Consider the following 18,062-nt stretch of genomic DNA (forward strand, 5'->3'; position numbering starts at 1 on the left):
AATTGATGCCTTTGAACTGTGGTGTTGGAGAAGACTCTTGAGAGTCCCTTGGACTGCAAGGAGATCCAACCAGTCCATCCTAAAGGAGATCAGTCCTGGGTGTTCATTGGAAGGACTAATGTTGAAGCTGAAACTCCAATACTTTGGCTACCTGATGTGAAGTGCAAACTCATTTGAAAAGACCCTGATGCTGGGAAAGATTGAAGGCAGAGGAGAAGGGGACAACAGAGGATGAGATGGTTGGATGGCATCACTGACTCAATGGACATGGGTTTGGGTAGACTCTGGCAGTTGGTGATGGACAGGGAGGCCTGGCGTGCTGCAGTTCCTGGGGTCACAAAGAGTCGGACACGACTGAGCGACTGAACTGAACTGAACTGCCACTTATGGGTGTTTTTAGCATATGTGAGATAAATGGAGTAACATGCTTAGCCTAGTGCCTGGTACTTTGTGGGTTTTTAATAAATGTTAACTCTTATGTTTGTTTCTATTTTTATTATTACTATTATTCTATGACCAGACCAACAATCCTTTAATTCCATGAAATTCATATGGTTCTAAAGGTTTATTGATAATTTCCCTTTCATACTAGGCTAAAGAGAAGCCCATAACTTGGCAAGCCACTAATTGCAATTATGCATGGTAAAGCACCTAGGTGGGTTCTTTCTTCTTGTGTCTATTTTAATGACTTATGTTACTTAGGGTTTTTTTTTTAATTATATAATTCTCCTAAAATGTGAGGCTGAGTGATAAATTCTCTGAATTCATGCAGTCACAGTAGCTCAGCTGGGGGTGTCTCAGGAAAGCCTGCAATAAAAACTAAAATTGTTATTCAGGCCATGATGGCTAATGTTATGCAAATTATCATACAAAATAACTCAGGCAATGAATCAGTCTGGAACAGTGTGCAGTAAGGATACATAAAATCAAGGTGTTTCTTAGTCCCTAAGGGCAAAGCTAAGGTCCAAGGTCCAATGAGCTAAGCACATCTTAGGGATTTGGGAGACCTGAGGTCCAGTTCTTCTTCTGGCATTTACTCGCTTTAGGACAATTTCCTAGTCAATGTGCAATACAAAGAAAGGACTGTTAATTCTTTAGTAGTGAAAATATCACTAGAGTAACCCTAATCACACTGCCCTTCTGAGTTTAAGGTGAGCTTTTTTTTTCTCTTTGAACAAACTAGAAATATGTATCTTTGTTCCCGTTTTTTAATCTTTCTCTACATTTGAGTGAATCTCTCCATTTACCTTCTATTTCAGTACAAATGCAACATTTGTCAGTTTTTCTTTGTCTGAGCCACATGCACCAGGGATACAGTTTGTCAAAGCAGGAGTGGTTGAGTCCGACAGTAATGCAACTAACTGCTTGAGTTCACCCTGATAAACTCTAGAGTCTTTTCCCAAACTGCCTTACCCCCTGTTTAGCATTAGCTGCTGGACTAGAGACGCTATTTCACTGGACAGAATTATTTGCTGATTATAATTTACAGAAATAAATACAGATAAATGATTAGCCTACTTTCAGAGATGAAAGAAGTCGTATAGCTCATTTTAAAATTGAGAAATAATTTCACACATAATTAATCACCCGTCAAGTTATCACAGAAAGTAAGACCCAGCCTGTTATAATACATTTCCCCACATAATCAGAGTTTATCCATGAAAGTGACTACTGTTGTCTCCACATAGTCATATGTGACAGATTCAGATAATAGTAGGTTCCTCATCAGCAAGCCAGGGTAATAATACTGTCCTCATAGAACTAATACGAGGATTAAACAAGATAATACAAACCAATTTCACAGACCCATTTAATAAGAAGTATTACCTAAATATTAAAGTCATAGGGATAAGAATCATGTGACCAAGTTGTATTTATGATTTACACTTACATATTTAAAGCTTGCAATTTAGTACCATTTTCTATTTATTATATATTGATTATTAACTTAAAATGCTATAGTTTCTTCATTTCCCTTTCATGGTTTCTTCTCAGAAACATTTTCTCATGTTAGAGCCTTTTCTCTCTCTCCCCCCACCCCCCACCCCCGGCTTCTTTCCTCTCTCTCTCCCTCTAAGAGAGATACTATATAAGAGAAATAATAGGTAGTATAATTTAAAAACTTGAGAGATAAGAAAGTACAGGTTAAAATCATAGTGGTATCATATTTTTAATCAGATCACCAATGTCTAACTCGTTTCAAGTTGTTTAATATTGATCTGGAGGAAAACAGATTCTTTTAATCCAAATGATATAAGAAATAGTAAGAACTAAAACTAATTATTCCCATAACCTATTTAAACATTAGAATCAAAATAGATTTTAACATTGGTTTAGTGAAAAGCATTATCAAGGGAAAAATCGTAGTATCTTTAGAAAACATAATGATAGGTATAAATTTTAAATACCAAAGAGTATAAACCTTAATGTTGTTTTATAATGTATTTAAAGAACTCTAAGTTTGACAGTAATATTGATGATGAAGATTATTATGATAAGAAGAATAACAGATAACACTTAACATATGCTTATTATATTAAAGGCATCATCCCCAACACTTTTATTCCAACCGATAATTTAATGTGAGACAAATAATCTATTTTCCCCCAATTGTGCTCCTCTCCTCTAGATCTCAGAAGATATCAAATTCTGTGTACAGGATGCAACATAAGATTGTTACCTCATTAGAATGGAAGTGCTGTCCTGGTTTCAGCGGACCAAAGTGCCAGCTAAAAGGTATCTAGGTTCTATGCATGAGACAGGGTGCTCAGGGCTGGTGCACTGGATGACCCTGAGGGATGGGATGGGGAGGGATGTGGGAGGGAGGTTCAGGATGGGGAATACATGTACACCCGTGGCTGATTCATGTGAATGTATGGCAAAAGCCACCACAATATTGTAAAGTAATTAGCCTCCAGTTAAAATTTTTAAAAAGGTATATTCTAATAGCAATTTCATAATCACAATGAGAAGCATAAAACTACTAAAGAATAAGCAACTGATTCCAAAGGAGTTGTGTTTTCTCTTTTGAACCCAAGTAAATTAACATGCAGCGAAACTACCAAGACTTACTATTTTAGAGCTTCCTAATGTGAGAGCTATTCCAGCACCCTAAAATTTCATAAGCCATCCTTTAAATTCTTTCATTTTTGTATTGGTTTCATATGATGAATAATTGGAGATCCATCTAAATATTTTAATTTCCCTTAGCTCTATGGCATCAACAATGCCTTATTAAAATATCAGAAATCCTAACTTTATATTTTTAAGTAAACTGTCTTTAGAAGTGACCCTATGTAAAAATAAAATCATCTTCTAGTTTTGTTCCAGTTCAATCATTTGAAATAATATCATCTATAAATGAAATTCTGCTTTTTGAAACATATCCTAATGGAGCCATTTTTCAACAAAGTTTAAAGATTTTCTGGTGGCAAGCCTGATCAAATGCATGGTAACCTGCTATGGTCTAACATCCATGTGACTATTATTTTGCTTTGGGCTTTAAATAGGTTTCCTTTGAAAAATAAAATACAGCATCAGAATACATATTTTAAATGAATGAATATTACAAGAAAGGCCATTAGCGGTAGCAGGGAATTCAATCAACAGTGTAAGAGACTGTGATTAAAAATTAATGTAAGTGTAGAGAAACCATTATGATTCACATTTAAAAAAAAGAAAGTTGTAATATAAAAGCTCTAGGAAACTTGCAGTTTAGTTAAGGATATTATATATGGTTCTTCTAGCCCATTCATTGAGAATCCTAAGCAAATTTCACTGTACTGCTATTTATTCTGGATCTGGACTGAATTTCATAAATGTTACTTAATACATTTTCAGAGTATAGCAGCATCTATACAAAAAATATTTGCAAACAAGGTAATTTGGCATGTTCTAAAAAAACCTCAAAATATGATCCAGCTTTCAAAGGATTTCTGATTTCCATCAGGTACACAGACATACTCTCTGTGATAAAACATATTTGTTTATAGTCTATGTATGTCAGATGGTTAAGAGTTCTGGAGAACATTTAGTACTCTATTTCTAAAGTCTACAGTTCATTTTTATATTTCTCTTCTTATGAAAAAAGATCCTTAGGATTATTAATTCCATTAGCATTTCTTAAATATTCAGTGTTTGTTCAGAAGGGTTCACAATATACCCTTCTAGAAATTTTGAATGTCATTCCACGTCCTATTGTACCTAACGGACTGAATGCAGACATGTAGCAGGAAGAGGAGTCTGTATGTCAAAGATTGTCATGGTCTCCAGCTGATGAGGACTATGTTCCTTCATGCTTCTTCCTTTTATACCTGCTAATGGATTATTAATCACTAAAGGTGGACTGTTTATGCCTAGGAGGAAAAAACACAGAATTCCATCATTATGAATAGACACACACAATTAAAAAAAAGACTAGTTGACAGTTCTGAATACATACTATGTACTCTTTTTTCAAAGTATTATATGAAATATTTAAACTGAATCCAAATGGGATTTGCTTTGTGTTTTAACAACACCTCCTGGTATAATGGAAGCAACCTGTGGATACCTTTAATACTAGATTCACAAATCATTATCTTGAATCCCCATTAACAAACACATCCCACAACAGTTCTGACTCCGACTTTCTGTCACAATACTGTAACTAGAATTATGCAGGTACCTGCTGGTTAAGCTGCTGTGGGAAGGTCTTCTTTCCATTGAAATCTATGGTAGGAATAATTTTCTGATGGTAGATGTGCCCATTGTGTCATTTTGTCATACAATCAACCCTAATACAACTGTGATTCCAAGGGAACCTACTGTTGCTCCGTACGATATCCTGACCATCCCAGTCTTCACTTTTATTGCAGTACATAAAAGCTGTTGAATTTTTTATTAGTGCAGTTGATGCACTGGTAGTATCAAGAAATTCTGTGTCCCTTTGTCCCTTGAACCGTTCTTCATTATCTCATCTATCCTTGGGGCAGGGGGTGGGGGGTGAGGGGGAGTGCACACATTTTCCTTCTGATTCCTACCCAATTACATACTAAGGTACTCCTCCCCTTTTCATCACGCCTTATATATGTGCCAACAGTCTTTTATTCATACGTGGGAGAGAAAATTGTCAGGTTTCCTTTGACAGCACTCTCAATGCTGTCTCATATGACAAGCAGCTCCAAATACGGCAAGAACAATCAGTGTGGCTGATCCATTCTTTAAATCCCTTCAGAGCCCTCAAGGGTTTGAAATAACCGGGTTATGTAGCCACGATGACAATTACTTCCGTGTTAGTCCTTTACAACAGGAGGGAATTATTTTATTCATAGAAAATTTGTAAAATATTACACGAATTTCATAAATTCTTCTTTCCCCACAACTTTCCTTCCCACAACAAAATTAACTTCATAATAGAAAAAGTAACAATTTTAATTTAAATTGCACTGCTGCTGCTGCTGCGGCTAGGGAGGTCTTTTTAAATATATAATCAATAGATCAGAAAATGGAATTGCTGGCAACTATACTCTCATTTATTTCTCCAGCTTCATTTTCTGCCCTTCTCTTTTTCTGTCTCTCTCTCTTTCACTAGACCAGTCCCCAGCCTGTTAGGAAAGGATGTGTGATCCAAAATCCATGGGGGCAAAAGAATTTGAAAAGAAAAACAGGTACATGTTTATGTATAACTGAATCACTTTACTGTATGTACACTTGAAACTACACAACATTGTTAATCACCTATACACCAATATAAAATAAAGCATTAAAAAAAAAACCCATGGAGCATTTCTTTCTGTGGTCTTATTCTCCAACATACTATTTATATTATTACTAACCTTCCACACATGCTCTTTTTGCTGCAACTCAGAGAATCAAAATTCTGGTAAGAAGTTCTAGATTAGCTACTAAAATATTAGTCACACTCTTAAGAAGAAACTAAGTTTTAAAAAGCGTAAGTGAATAGAGTTTTGTTGGGAAGAAAAAGGAGCACCAAGTCCAATATCAAAGTAACATTTTTATATATTTTACATTTGTTACACCTTTCTTGAGGGTCAGCAAGCTTCTCTTCACAAAGTGACCTAGATTTGTGATATGGTATCCAAGATATGTTTTGAAATATCAGTAATGATATACTTTCTAAGACAATTTTATAAACTTTGCAATAATGTGCTTTTCCAGTAGATGTCTCTAAAATGTTCTGAAGTAGTTAAAGGAAATTTTGGCTTGCTCTAATGACACAAAGGACAGGAATTTAAGTTCAAATAATGTTAGATTAGAGAGGAGGGGTAAAAAACTCTAAAAATCTGTTTTTAAAAAAATCCAGTCAGCTTTAATCAGATCCTCTATCTAGGAAAAAGGTATTTTGTAAAACTTTTATAAAATATATCATAGTTATTATGAATGTCAAAAAATGTAATTAGTTGGTTATTAGAATAAACAGACCCTGCCATATGTCATGAATATATAAAAATATTTCTTTTCATAAGTCTGCACTAATTCAATAAATTATGTAAGAGCTATTGTACTATTTTAAATATGGGGCTTCTCTAGTAAGATTATTTTGAAAATTACTTCAATTAATATACCATAAAAGTTACAATATTTGAAACAAAAAAAAACTATATTTCTTATATTTTTTTCATATCTAGTTCTTCTTGGTGGTAATTAATGCCTTCCCCTGAAAAAGAACATTACCTCCTCTGCTCAATAATATTACAATACGTTTAGTCAAAAACCACAATGTACTTTTGTTGCATCAAACTGTATTCTTCTATTTAGCTACTAAATCTCAGTAAATGTTTACATATGTACTCAACGTCATCATGCGAGTGTTCAGTGATCAAAGGATCAGCTGGAAACTGGCCTTGTCAAGCCACACAGGAAGTGTGGTTCTAAGGTGGAGAGAGCAAGCTTCCTCAATACTGAGACACCATTAATGACTTCCTCCACATGCCTCAAAAGCCTGGAAGGAAAAAAAACTCAAAAATAACACCTATCTAATTAAAAGAAAAAAAGGAAAAGCACCTAATAAAGGAACAGTTGCTCTTGACACTTGCTAACCTTGCTTCTCTTAAGCCCTGATCCACCAAGATCAGAGATTCTAGTGCAAGGGAAAAAAGAGTAATTATATTGGGAGAAGAGAAAAAAGAAATTCAGTTTTTAAAATATATTGAACTTTTTAAAAATCAGAAAACATAAAGATCTGTAGAATTATTCTACTTAAATTAATGTCCTTCTGTCTCAGCACCAATCTCTTAGAAAGGATCAAGAAAAAAAGACTTAGAAATTTGTACCTAATGGAACAAAACAAAGGTTTCTGCTTAAGCGCAAGAAAAGAAGATTGTCTGGAAAACCTAGAATCGTGGCAGTCCTGTGGTAGAGAATACATAAGGAAGACAGAAAGATTGCTAAATGAAAAAATAAAAGAGCGTCGATCAACCAGGAATTTTATCACAGGAGGGTAACTGACTCCACTCTCAGAGATCCTATCAGTGCTTCTCCACCATCTAAATCCCGAGAAATAAATTGGGATGAATGCAAGTATTGAATTCCAGTCAACAAACAGAGCTAAGAAAAGATAACAAACTATTGAATTTGTTAAACAGGCATTTCAGGTTTATAACAGCCTTGGCAGAGACCCCATCCAATGAATTCCACAGAAAAGAGGTTCATATGACAATTGGATCTCAAAGATCTTTTGTGGTGCTTATGGTTGTTTCTTTTACTTAGGAGTACAATTCTTCATCCATTTCCTCCTAAAATAATTAATTAAAAATAACTATAGCTAAGAGCAAATGTGAAGTTTTATACACACACACACACACACACACACACACACATGCAATCACATTAATTTTTGTCATTCAATATTGAAAGAGTTTCTTTCCACTTATATTTTCTTTCAAATCAGTCTTTTTAAAACTTTAAAAAATACGCAGAAATATTCCTAGATTCCTTAAGAACCTCCATACCATCTTCTATAGTGGCTGGAAACTCAAACAGGGGCTCTGTATCAACCTAGAGCAGTGGGATGGGGAGGGAGACGGGAGGGAGTTTCAAAAGGGAGGGGATATATGTATACCTATGGCCCATTCATGTTGAGGTTTGACAGAAAACAGCAAAATTCTGTAAAGCAATTATCCTTAAACAAAAAATAAATTAATTAAATATATATATGGAGAAATATTAACTGTTATTTCATAAATTTATTTCCACATGCTAAGGAATGAATCACCAAAGATGAGTATGCAAGAAAACTAAAGACTTCAGTCAATATTTCTGTGTTAATCTATATCCTTTTCAGTTTCTTTTTTCTTCCTAAAGTGTTAGTGTTAGTCAGTCAGTCATGTCCGACACTTTGTGAACCCCGTGGACTGTAGCCTCTGTCCATGGAATTCTCTAGGCAAGGATACTAAAGTGGGCAGCCAGTCCCTACTCTAGTGGATCTTCCAGACCCAGGGATCAAACCTGGGTCTCCCACATTGCAGGCAGATTCTTTACCATCTGAGACTTTCTGAAAGCTTTCTTTATTTAATTCTCTTCTCCCATTTTCTTATTCTAAAGTTTTTTCTTATCTTTTTAATTCTAATTTGCTGATTTGCTCTAGTATGTCACTTACTATTCTCTCATTGGCAATGCAATAGCATTTTTCCAGATTATATGAATGAAACTTACTTGAAATTCTTTTGATGCTAAGGTGAATAGAAAATTACACTTAAATTCTTCCTGTACACCTCCTTTCTGTTCTTGACCCTTTACCTCTTATCTAGGTTTGTTTTCACTTCTTGCACATTCAGAATCTGGCCTGGAGTGAGTGGCAAAGAGACAACCATAATTGGATGAAGTACTCTGCCTCAAATAGAACCCAACACACATAGAATACCCTTCACTTCCTCTTGTGTGAGTGTGTGTGTGTGTGTATGACTCTCTTTTTGCTGGTACTTTCCAAATCAGGAACATTCAATGAAATGGAATGTTACAATCTCCACATCAAATATTTAAGATTTAATACTTTGTAAAGAGAAGAGACCCGATTTCATTAAAATATGATAATGCAATATAAAATAATGCCTTATAATTTGTAATGAAAACTTTTAACATTGTATTTTAAACCCTTGAGAATGTACTGTGTAACATGTTATTGCAATTTTTATTGAGGTTACTCCACTTTAGTCAGGGTCATGAGTGCCTCAATTAATCTGCCTCTTGATTATGCTAATGGGGTGGCAAGGGGCAGGGGTCATATTCAAAAATTTGACAACTGATTTGGTATCAATTAATATATAAGTCAATATAAAAATCAAAAATTAAGAATATTACTTTAAGTTATCCCTGGAGGAGGAAATGGCAACCCATTCCAGTGCGTATGTTACTTATATTATAAAATTATATACCAAGTAATATAAATCATAACACAAATCAGTCATTATATTATTCAAATAAATTCTAAGCAATTTATTAATTTCTATAAATTATTGATGTGCTCTTTTTTTTTATATGGATGACATCAGCTAAATGATGCCCCCATCAAAGATAAGATTTAATATAGGTAACTGCCTCGATCTGTTTTAAAGACATCTCCATCAGATTTAGAGCCATGAGTGACATGAAATCTCAGTAAGTTTATAATTTCTTTTAACATCAGTGGTGTTGCCACGCCACTGAATTATGTACTAGACTGAGTTAACAGTGATTGCATTATGTTTTTTCAGTATTTCTGTGTGTATTTTTAAATATTCAATATATTTATTATTAACTAAATCATAAAAATTCTTATAGGAATGTCCTATTTAACCAATTCAACTGCTGCTGCTAAGTCACTTCAGTCGTGTCCGACTCTATGCAACCCATAGATAGCAGCCCACCAGGCTCCCCCGTCCCTTGGATTCTCCAGGCAAGAACACTGGAGTGGGTTGCCATTTCCTTCTCCAATGCACAAAAGTGAAAAATGAAAGTGAAGTCTCTCAGAGCTCTGCAAACATTTGATCAAATTTAGGGCATCATAAATCAAGGTGCTTAAGCGTTACACTTTTGAGTTTTGTCGTAAAAATTTCATTTTCACATAAGCTATTAGAAAATCTGTACATTTTATCATGTTATTTCTCCCTTATTAATTTTTGTGTTAAGTAGTATCTGTAAACATTTTTCATATCTAAAATATCTTTTATCAGTTTTCAAGTTATTTTCAGTTCAAAAGGGAAATAATTTTTTCCTTATACAGTTAAAAAAATATTTAGAATGTCATTTATAAAAACCAATTCTTCTTTTCCTTTCTGTAAAAAAAAGCTTGTTTTCCAAACATTAAACATAAAACTGATCTGAATATCATGATGATGTTAAAAGTTCTAATTTTTTCTAAAATTCTTATTTTATGAATTTTACTAACATATTTGATAAAGTGTTTTTGAAGTTTTTTATTTCAAAGGCTTTACTTGAAAATTTTTATTATTACAAAAGCTTATTTCATGAAACTAATTGGTGGGTACTAGTGGTAAAGAACCCCCCTTCCAATGCAGGAGACATAAGACATATGGGTTCCATCTCTGGGTTGGGAAGATCCCCTGGAGAAGGAAGTGGCAACCCATTCCAGTATTCTTGCCTGGAGGATCCATGGACAGAGGAGACTGGCAGGCTACAGTCCATAGGGTCTCAGAGAGTCAGACACGACTGAAGTGACTTAGCACACATGCAATTTCATAAAGCTCTTTAATATTTTTCTCTTGATCACAAATTAATTTTAACAGAAATTAAATGTCATTGAAGACAAAAAAGTCTAGTAATTTTTAATAATACAAATTTAGATCATTATTTGAAATCAACATTTCATATTAAGTGAAAACTGATGGACTTCCATGGTTGTTGAGTGGTAAAGAACACACCTGCCAATGCAGGAAAGGAGGGTTTGATCGCAGGGTCAGTAAGATCCCCGGAGAAGGGAATGGCAACCCACTCCAGTATTCTTGCCTGGAAAATTCCATGATCAAAGGAACATGATGCGCTACAGTCCATGGAGTCAACTATAGAGTTGGACACAACTTAGGGACTAAAAAACAACAAAACAGTTCACTAATTTTTATTGAAAATCAAGTTGATTTTATTTCAAAAATATAGATTATATTTTAAAATATAATTTATTTTTAATATTGATTTGTTATTTTTGATTTTGATATCTTATATATCAAAAGATGTACCAGACTGATATTTGCACTGTATCATTAGACAATTCAGGACTAGGTTCATTATTGATAACATTTCTATTTTTTCTAAGGTTCAAAAAATCACATTCATGATATCCAAAAGAAATACTTTGAAAATTTAAACTTTTGTCTCTTCCAATGTTTTTAATAATTTATTATAAATTATTTAATAATATTTAGTAAAATCTATGTACTGAAAACAATTAGTATGTACTAGAAAGTAAACTAAAGTAAGCACCAATTTAGAAATTCTATCTACTACATAAATCACACCTAATAAGAAACTGTGTGTGTGTGTGTGTGCTCAGTTGTATCCGACTGCAACCCAATGGACTGCAACCCACCAGGCTCCTCTGTCCATGGGATTTTCCAGGCAAGAAGTCTGGAGTGGGTTGCCATTTCCTTCTCCAAAATAAGAAACTGATGTCTGTGAAAAAATTGATGTAGCGAGTCAATTAAGGAATCTGCCTTAAACTAATGAATCTGCCTGCAATGCAGAAGGCTCGGGTTTGATCCCTGGGTCAGAAAGATCCTCTGGAGAAGAGAATGGCAAGCCACTCTGGTATTCTTACCTGGAGAATCCCACGGACAGAGGAGCCTGGAGGGCTACAGTTGGTGGGGTCCCCAAGAGTCAGACATGACTCAGCGACTACTGCTACTACTATGTAGGGCATAAAACGGACCCAATAAATTGCTAGTTATGAAAACAATTCTCAGATGTTATAAAAGGAATTCCATTTATCACGTATCCTAAACGATAAATCTTTTATCACACATACACAATTAACTTGGAATAATTTAATATTGCAATTTTTAAACTAAGTTTATCAGTTATTGTTATTTAAGTTGTATCCAACTCTTTTGCAACCCCATGGACTGTAGCTTACCAGGCTCCTCTATCCATGGGATTTCCCAGGCAAAAATACTGAAGCGGGTTGCCATTTCCTTCTCCAGGGTATCTTCCTGACCTAGGGATCAAAACCATGTCTCCTGCATTGGCAGGCAGATTCTTTACCACTGAGTCACTAGGGAGGTGCTTATCAGTTATTGCACTTTATCATAATATATTTGCCAGTGTCTGCAATGCTGGAGACCTGGGTTCATTCCCTGGGTCGGGAACATCCCCTGGAGAAGGAAATGGCAACCCGCTCCAGTACTCTTGCCTGGAAAATCCCATGGACAGAGGAGCCTGGTAGGCTACAGTCCATGGGGTCACAAAGAGTCGGACACGACTGAGCGACTTTACTTACTTTACCATGGCTGTATTTCAATATTTTAATAATTGCTAGGTCACATTGGTGCATACTGACTAAATACAATTTTGGAATTAGGGCTTTGTGGGATGTTACCAGATAAGAGTGAGGTGCTATAGCCTAGGCTTTGAGTGGAAAGGCTCTTTTATTTCTGAGACATACTGAAATTGTCAGTGGGCTCTAGATTTGATTGCTGGGTAGGTAGCTCAAACACTTCACATGCACACACTTAGGAATCTCTCTTCGGGGATTGTGCGTCCTAACACCGAGAATAGTATTATCTATAGTAGGGAATGGGAACTGTGAAAACCACCCTCCACATCCACCTCACTTCATTTACTCCTTATAAAGGTCTGCTTGTCTATGGAATCGTAGGAGACTAAAGGTTTTTATTCACTTATTAAATCAAGTGTTTAACATGTGCTCTTATTATCAGCAAAGCTAGTGGTTGTTTAAAATTTCTGAAGATCAATCCAATTGCACTCTGGATTGCAATTTTTAACTTAAAAAATCTGGTGTTTTCTGAAAAAAGAAAAATCTGGTACTTTATGCCTTATAACATTGACTTTATTTATTAGAATTAGAAAATTTTGAAATTTGTTCTAAATTAATGGTTCTTAACCTTGGTCATGCATTGAAATCCCCTGCAGAGTTTAAAGAACTATATATACACCTTTTCAATTCCCCAGAACAGAACTACAATTCATAATCTTCAGATGGGGCAAGGAAGATGGACAGAACATTGACACTTAGTTTTGAAGTTAACAGTCACTTCTGATTTCCATCCATGACAAAAAACTACTGGTCTAAAGAAATGTTAAGAAAAAAAGAAGAAAAGCAAGAACATAATATGCTTTAAAAGTTAATGATAGAAAAATAAATTTGAAGAGTATGCTTGTTTGTATGCCACAAAATATGTGGTCTTCGTTTTTATTATAATTACAAATCGCTTCCTAACAAAATCTTCTACCTACCAGGTTGTGGTAGGCATTTCAATGCACCAGTTCTTTTTGTCCTCCTATGATCTGGCTCAGAAAGGTTAGCAGTAAAAAAATGAAAAGACCATTTGTTCATTTTGCTAAACCCACCTTTTCCTTTTGCTATAAATACAAGTCCATATCCTGAACAGTCTTCCACTGCTAAGACGAACGGGTAAGGTAATGAGGTGGAAAGTTGCTAAGAATGATTTATCTTGATAGATGGATTTAATCCCAGTGATTCACAAACTTCAGTGTGCATTGGAATCAGCTGGAGAGCTTGTTAAAGCACAGATTTCTGTCTCACTCCAGGATTTCTTAAATTAGCAGGTCTGCAGGGGTGCCCAGAAGTTGTATTTTTATAACTCCTAGGTGATGCTGATACTGCTGATTTAGGGACCCTGGTTTAAAAACCAATGCTTTACTCTTTAGTAACACTCTTAAGTAGATAGATTTTAGCCAAGATTTATTACATCTAAGAAGGTATCTTGATTTTAAAAATTATACAATTATTTAACATATATTTCTATAAATTAATTTGAATTGGGGCTATAATAATTTTACTGCTAGGATCTAGCATAAAGTTAATAGTCTTCACCACCTACCACAGCTCCCAAATACATACACTTTTCCCCAAGCTACAGATTGTCTTCTTCCACTAAATAAATAAAAAATTATGCTGGGCTATTTATTATGCAGTGGAGAGAAGAAAATCAAAACAAAAACTCTGGACATGAATGGAGATTCATTAATTTAGCTCAGTGCCCTAAAGAAAGCAATGCAAAATTTAATTCAACAATAGAGACTAAGTCAAAATTAGTGCCAAATATGTATACTTTCTATGGAGTAGAGATGATTTAGTATTATTGTCATAGCAACATATCCTTATGGAGCATAATTAACATATGCCAGAAGTGCAGTTTCATTGGTACATAATTTCACATGGGAAGAAGCAGACACCAAACACTTGTTTTCTCGTGTCTGATATTCAGACCTCAATGAATAAATTTGTTCATTAGAAGTATGCAAATTACTGACATATATTACTTGATGTGTTCAATATTTTTAATAAATCTTCCCTCTAAATTGTTTTCCCCAGTAAAAAATTATATTCCCATTTAAAATATTGTTTGATTTGTGGCAAAAAAGAAGCAATTCTTTAAGAGAATAAATTTATTTTATAAGAATTTCTATTTTTCTGAAATTTCACTGATTTTACTGCTTGATCCCCTTTAGACATGCCCTGTAATGGTTTACTTTTACTTACAGTGTTTCTGTTTTGAACCTATGTATTTCTTAAAAATCTGGGGAAAATCCATTTAAGTGGCACTATTAAGCAAATATTCTCTTAGTAAAGCACTTGTAGCTCTCCCTTACTTTTAAGTGGCCACCAGTTGGAAATTGCTTTGTTAAACAAGCCGTCTTCAAGACAGTCCACTTAGAAAGCTGCTACAGCTTTTAACACAGCTTAGTTTAAGGTCCCCTCAATTATACTGGCAGTATATATCGCCCAGTTTACACAGTGTCCCCAAACTATCATCCATTTTCAATTACAAGGAAACCTGAATAATTTTACTTTTTTCAAAGAGAACTAGAATCTTGCACTTCCAGCACCAATGTGGTAGCACATCACCCTGTGGATGGGGGCAGGGCCGCTCACTCTGCAATCATGCTGGACCATGACCATCATGCTTCAGTACATGGGAAAATGCGCGATAGCCACATTGCTTCTCAGGACTGGAAAAAAGTGAGGCCAACCCAGTGCTTAACTCTCTCTCTTCTCTTTTTGCTTCTATCTAGCCCAGGAACAACAGCAGCTGATACACAGCAAACAGGCTGAAAGTCACGCGGCTGTTGGCAGAGGAGCATTGGAGCAGCAGCAGCAAGACTGTGGTGACCCAGGTCACAGACTGTAATTACTATAGTCCCTAACCCAGTCACTGTCAGCTCTTTTCCTGAAGACTTACAAACAACACTTCACATGCCTGTCAAATGTTTGATGATGGCACATTAACATACCTCTTGACCCTTTTCTACTGCTTCTGTGTATTGGGTGAAACTGAATGAGCTGCTGGTTCCCAGCATGAAGGAAACATGTGTAATTATTGGAACTCTCTGTACAGACACAGAAGGGAATAGAAATGCTGTCACACTAGGTTGTAAGGAATTCACAGGTTTTCAAATTAAATCACATTATTGTCCTCCAAAGAGTACAATTATGGAAGAACTTTGGCATGGATGGAAGGACTTGATCATTTTAAAGCAGCTAAGTAGCCTCTCTTCCCTTGTTTGATAAGAGATTACCAAGGCATGTTGATCACAGACTAGAGCAAAGAATTGTGGCTCAGAATCAACAAGAATACCATGTTGATCTAAAGTTGGCATGTCACATACTTTCTCATCTTTCTAATCATAAATATTTCACCATTCCTTTTAGGCTTCATCTCTTAGAAACATACAGTTGGTTACTGCTAAAAACATCTACATTTGGCATATATCTAGTCATACAAAACAAGGCACTCAAATTGAGGAATCTGATGTAAGGGAATCTCTTTAAGAATTTAGGTGAATATAGCTTATAAACTCTACTCAATTTTTGTTAAGGGGTCAAACTTCAGTATTTTCACAAAATACAATGAAACCCTCCTTGAATTATTGAAATCACATGTAAAAGTATGGAAAGTATCATTGCTTTATAAAGTGATTCTAACCAAATTCTGAATCTCTTTATCTCTCATTAAAGAATACCTCAGTAAATAAAAAATTATCAGAATATAGATACAAACTACATATATATGTAATATATGTAGTATATGCATATGTAGGTATATATATGTAGTATGCATGCACATGTATATGTATATATATAAAGTTACACTTCTTCAATTTTGGAGCATTGGATTTGAAAGCAGAAGATGATACATTAGCTTGGTAACCTCAAGCAAGTTATTTTAGTTTTCTGACTCTCAATTTCCTCATCTATTGAAAATATAACAGACACTCTTTAAGAAAAGAGAGACTGAAAATTCTGGGCAAAATTAAAACATTTTAGACTTCTAAGATATTGGAATGCTTTTTACAAATTTCTTCCCCTAAATAGTATAAAATGTAGGATGCCATTTGCCAAGTGTATATAATCTATATTTTCAAATATGAAGTGCAAACACAGTTTATCTGAATTACCAACCTATCATGAGATTTGAATGGTTTTAAATATGAATTTTTAAATGTTTCATATTTTCTTATCTTATATATCAGCAGTGACGCAAAAAATGACTGACCAGATGAACCACCAGGCAATGAAACTAACCCTTCTGCAGAAGAAGATTGACAATATTTCTTTGGCCGTGAGTGATGTAAGGAGCACATATTCCTCACTAGAAGAGAAATTCAATGAAGACAAAGGCAGGGAATTTCAATCTTTTCTAAAAGGTAAACATAAATTATTAATTTAGTTGAGACAGAAGGCAAATAACTCATTTATCTCTTCTCACATCATTTTAAGATCTTTTCTTTAGATTGGGAGGTAGAGAAGTCTAAAACAGATTTTGCGGGGAATAAGATACTTTTAAATCCCTTAATTTCTGAAATAATTGGGAACATATAAATATACTTTTACTAATACAGACAAATCTTTGAATATTTCATCTGACCTACTGACATTATGTACCTAGTTATAGCCTTACTTGTATTTCTTTATAGGTAAAAGGAGCTATACTTAATCTGCTTCCATTGTGGTTTCCAGTTCAAGATAAAGATGAGGTCAAGGGATGCTTATCAAGGCACATAGATCCATGATTGTCTCAATATTGATGAAGATATTGAGTATAAATCTAAAATATATTATTACCCCAGAAACTATCTAGCCCATGGAATATAATCAATAAAATATATCCTAAATTCCATCAGGTCATTATTCATAGAAATCTGAGTCATTTTTGCCTGAATTTTGTGGTCTTGAAACAGCAGTCTCTGTTCCTTTCTGGAGGATCTGCAGGATAATCCATTTCCTGTTCATTTGAGTTTTAGAATTCATTTTCTTGCAGTTGTAGGATTGAGGGTCCATTTTCTTGATGACTAAGCTTGTTCTCAGCTTCTAGAGGCTACTGCATTTCTTGGCTCATGGTCTTCCTCCATTTACAAAAGCCAACTCAACAGCTGTTAAGTCCTCATGGAAGCTCTCAGACCCGCTCTTCTGCCTTCTTCCTCATTAAGGACACATATGATTACATTGGACCCATCTGGATAATCCAGGATAATCTCCTCATTTCAAAGTTCTTAACCTTAATCATATCTGTCAAGATGCCATGGAAGGTAACATATTCACAGGTTCAGGCAATTAGGGGCTGAACATCTTAGGGGCAGCAGAATTCTGCCTACCAGAGAGTTTTATGTATAGTGAGTAATTGGTATGGTTGCAATACAATAGCACCCCTTGATAATTTCAATAAATCCAATCTAAGGGGATCAGGGAAGGCTTCTACAAAAAAAAACCAAGTCAACTGATAAGTAATGGATCAGGAGGAGTTAATTTGGCAAAGAGATTTCAGGCAGGCCATAGATATTCTAGATATATTTTGGTTACTAGGAGCATCTCAATTCACTGGGCTTATTGTATGTTTCCAGGTTTCAGGATTACTTGTCCCTTTCACTTT

At 34.9% G+C, this 18,062-nt stretch overlaps 1 protein-coding gene across 2 annotated transcripts in view; it reads left to right on the top strand.

Moving 5' to 3' along the window:
* MMRN1 (multimerin 1) overlaps window positions 1-18,062 on the top strand; it is an 81,604-nt gene that overhangs the window by 39,015 nt on the left and 24,527 nt on the right. Inside the window, exons 3-5 of one of the 2 annotated variants that reach the window (XM_043438659.1) lie at window positions 2,630-2,736; window positions 15,208-15,309; window positions 16,666-16,839. In XM_043438659.1, the coding sequence (XP_043294594.1) occupies window positions 2,630-2,736; window positions 15,208-15,309; window positions 16,666-16,839 (383 nt within the window). The remainder of the gene's footprint in view (window positions 1-2,629; window positions 2,737-15,207; window positions 15,310-16,665; window positions 16,840-18,062) is intronic. The other variant, XM_043438660.1, reaches the window with a different exon arrangement.

The sequence above is a fragment of the Cervus canadensis genome, chromosome 19, assembly GCF_019320065.1.
Source record: "Cervus canadensis isolate Bull #8, Minnesota chromosome 19, ASM1932006v1, whole genome shotgun sequence".
Lineage (NCBI taxonomy): Eukaryota > Metazoa > Chordata > Mammalia > Artiodactyla > Cervidae > Cervus > Cervus canadensis.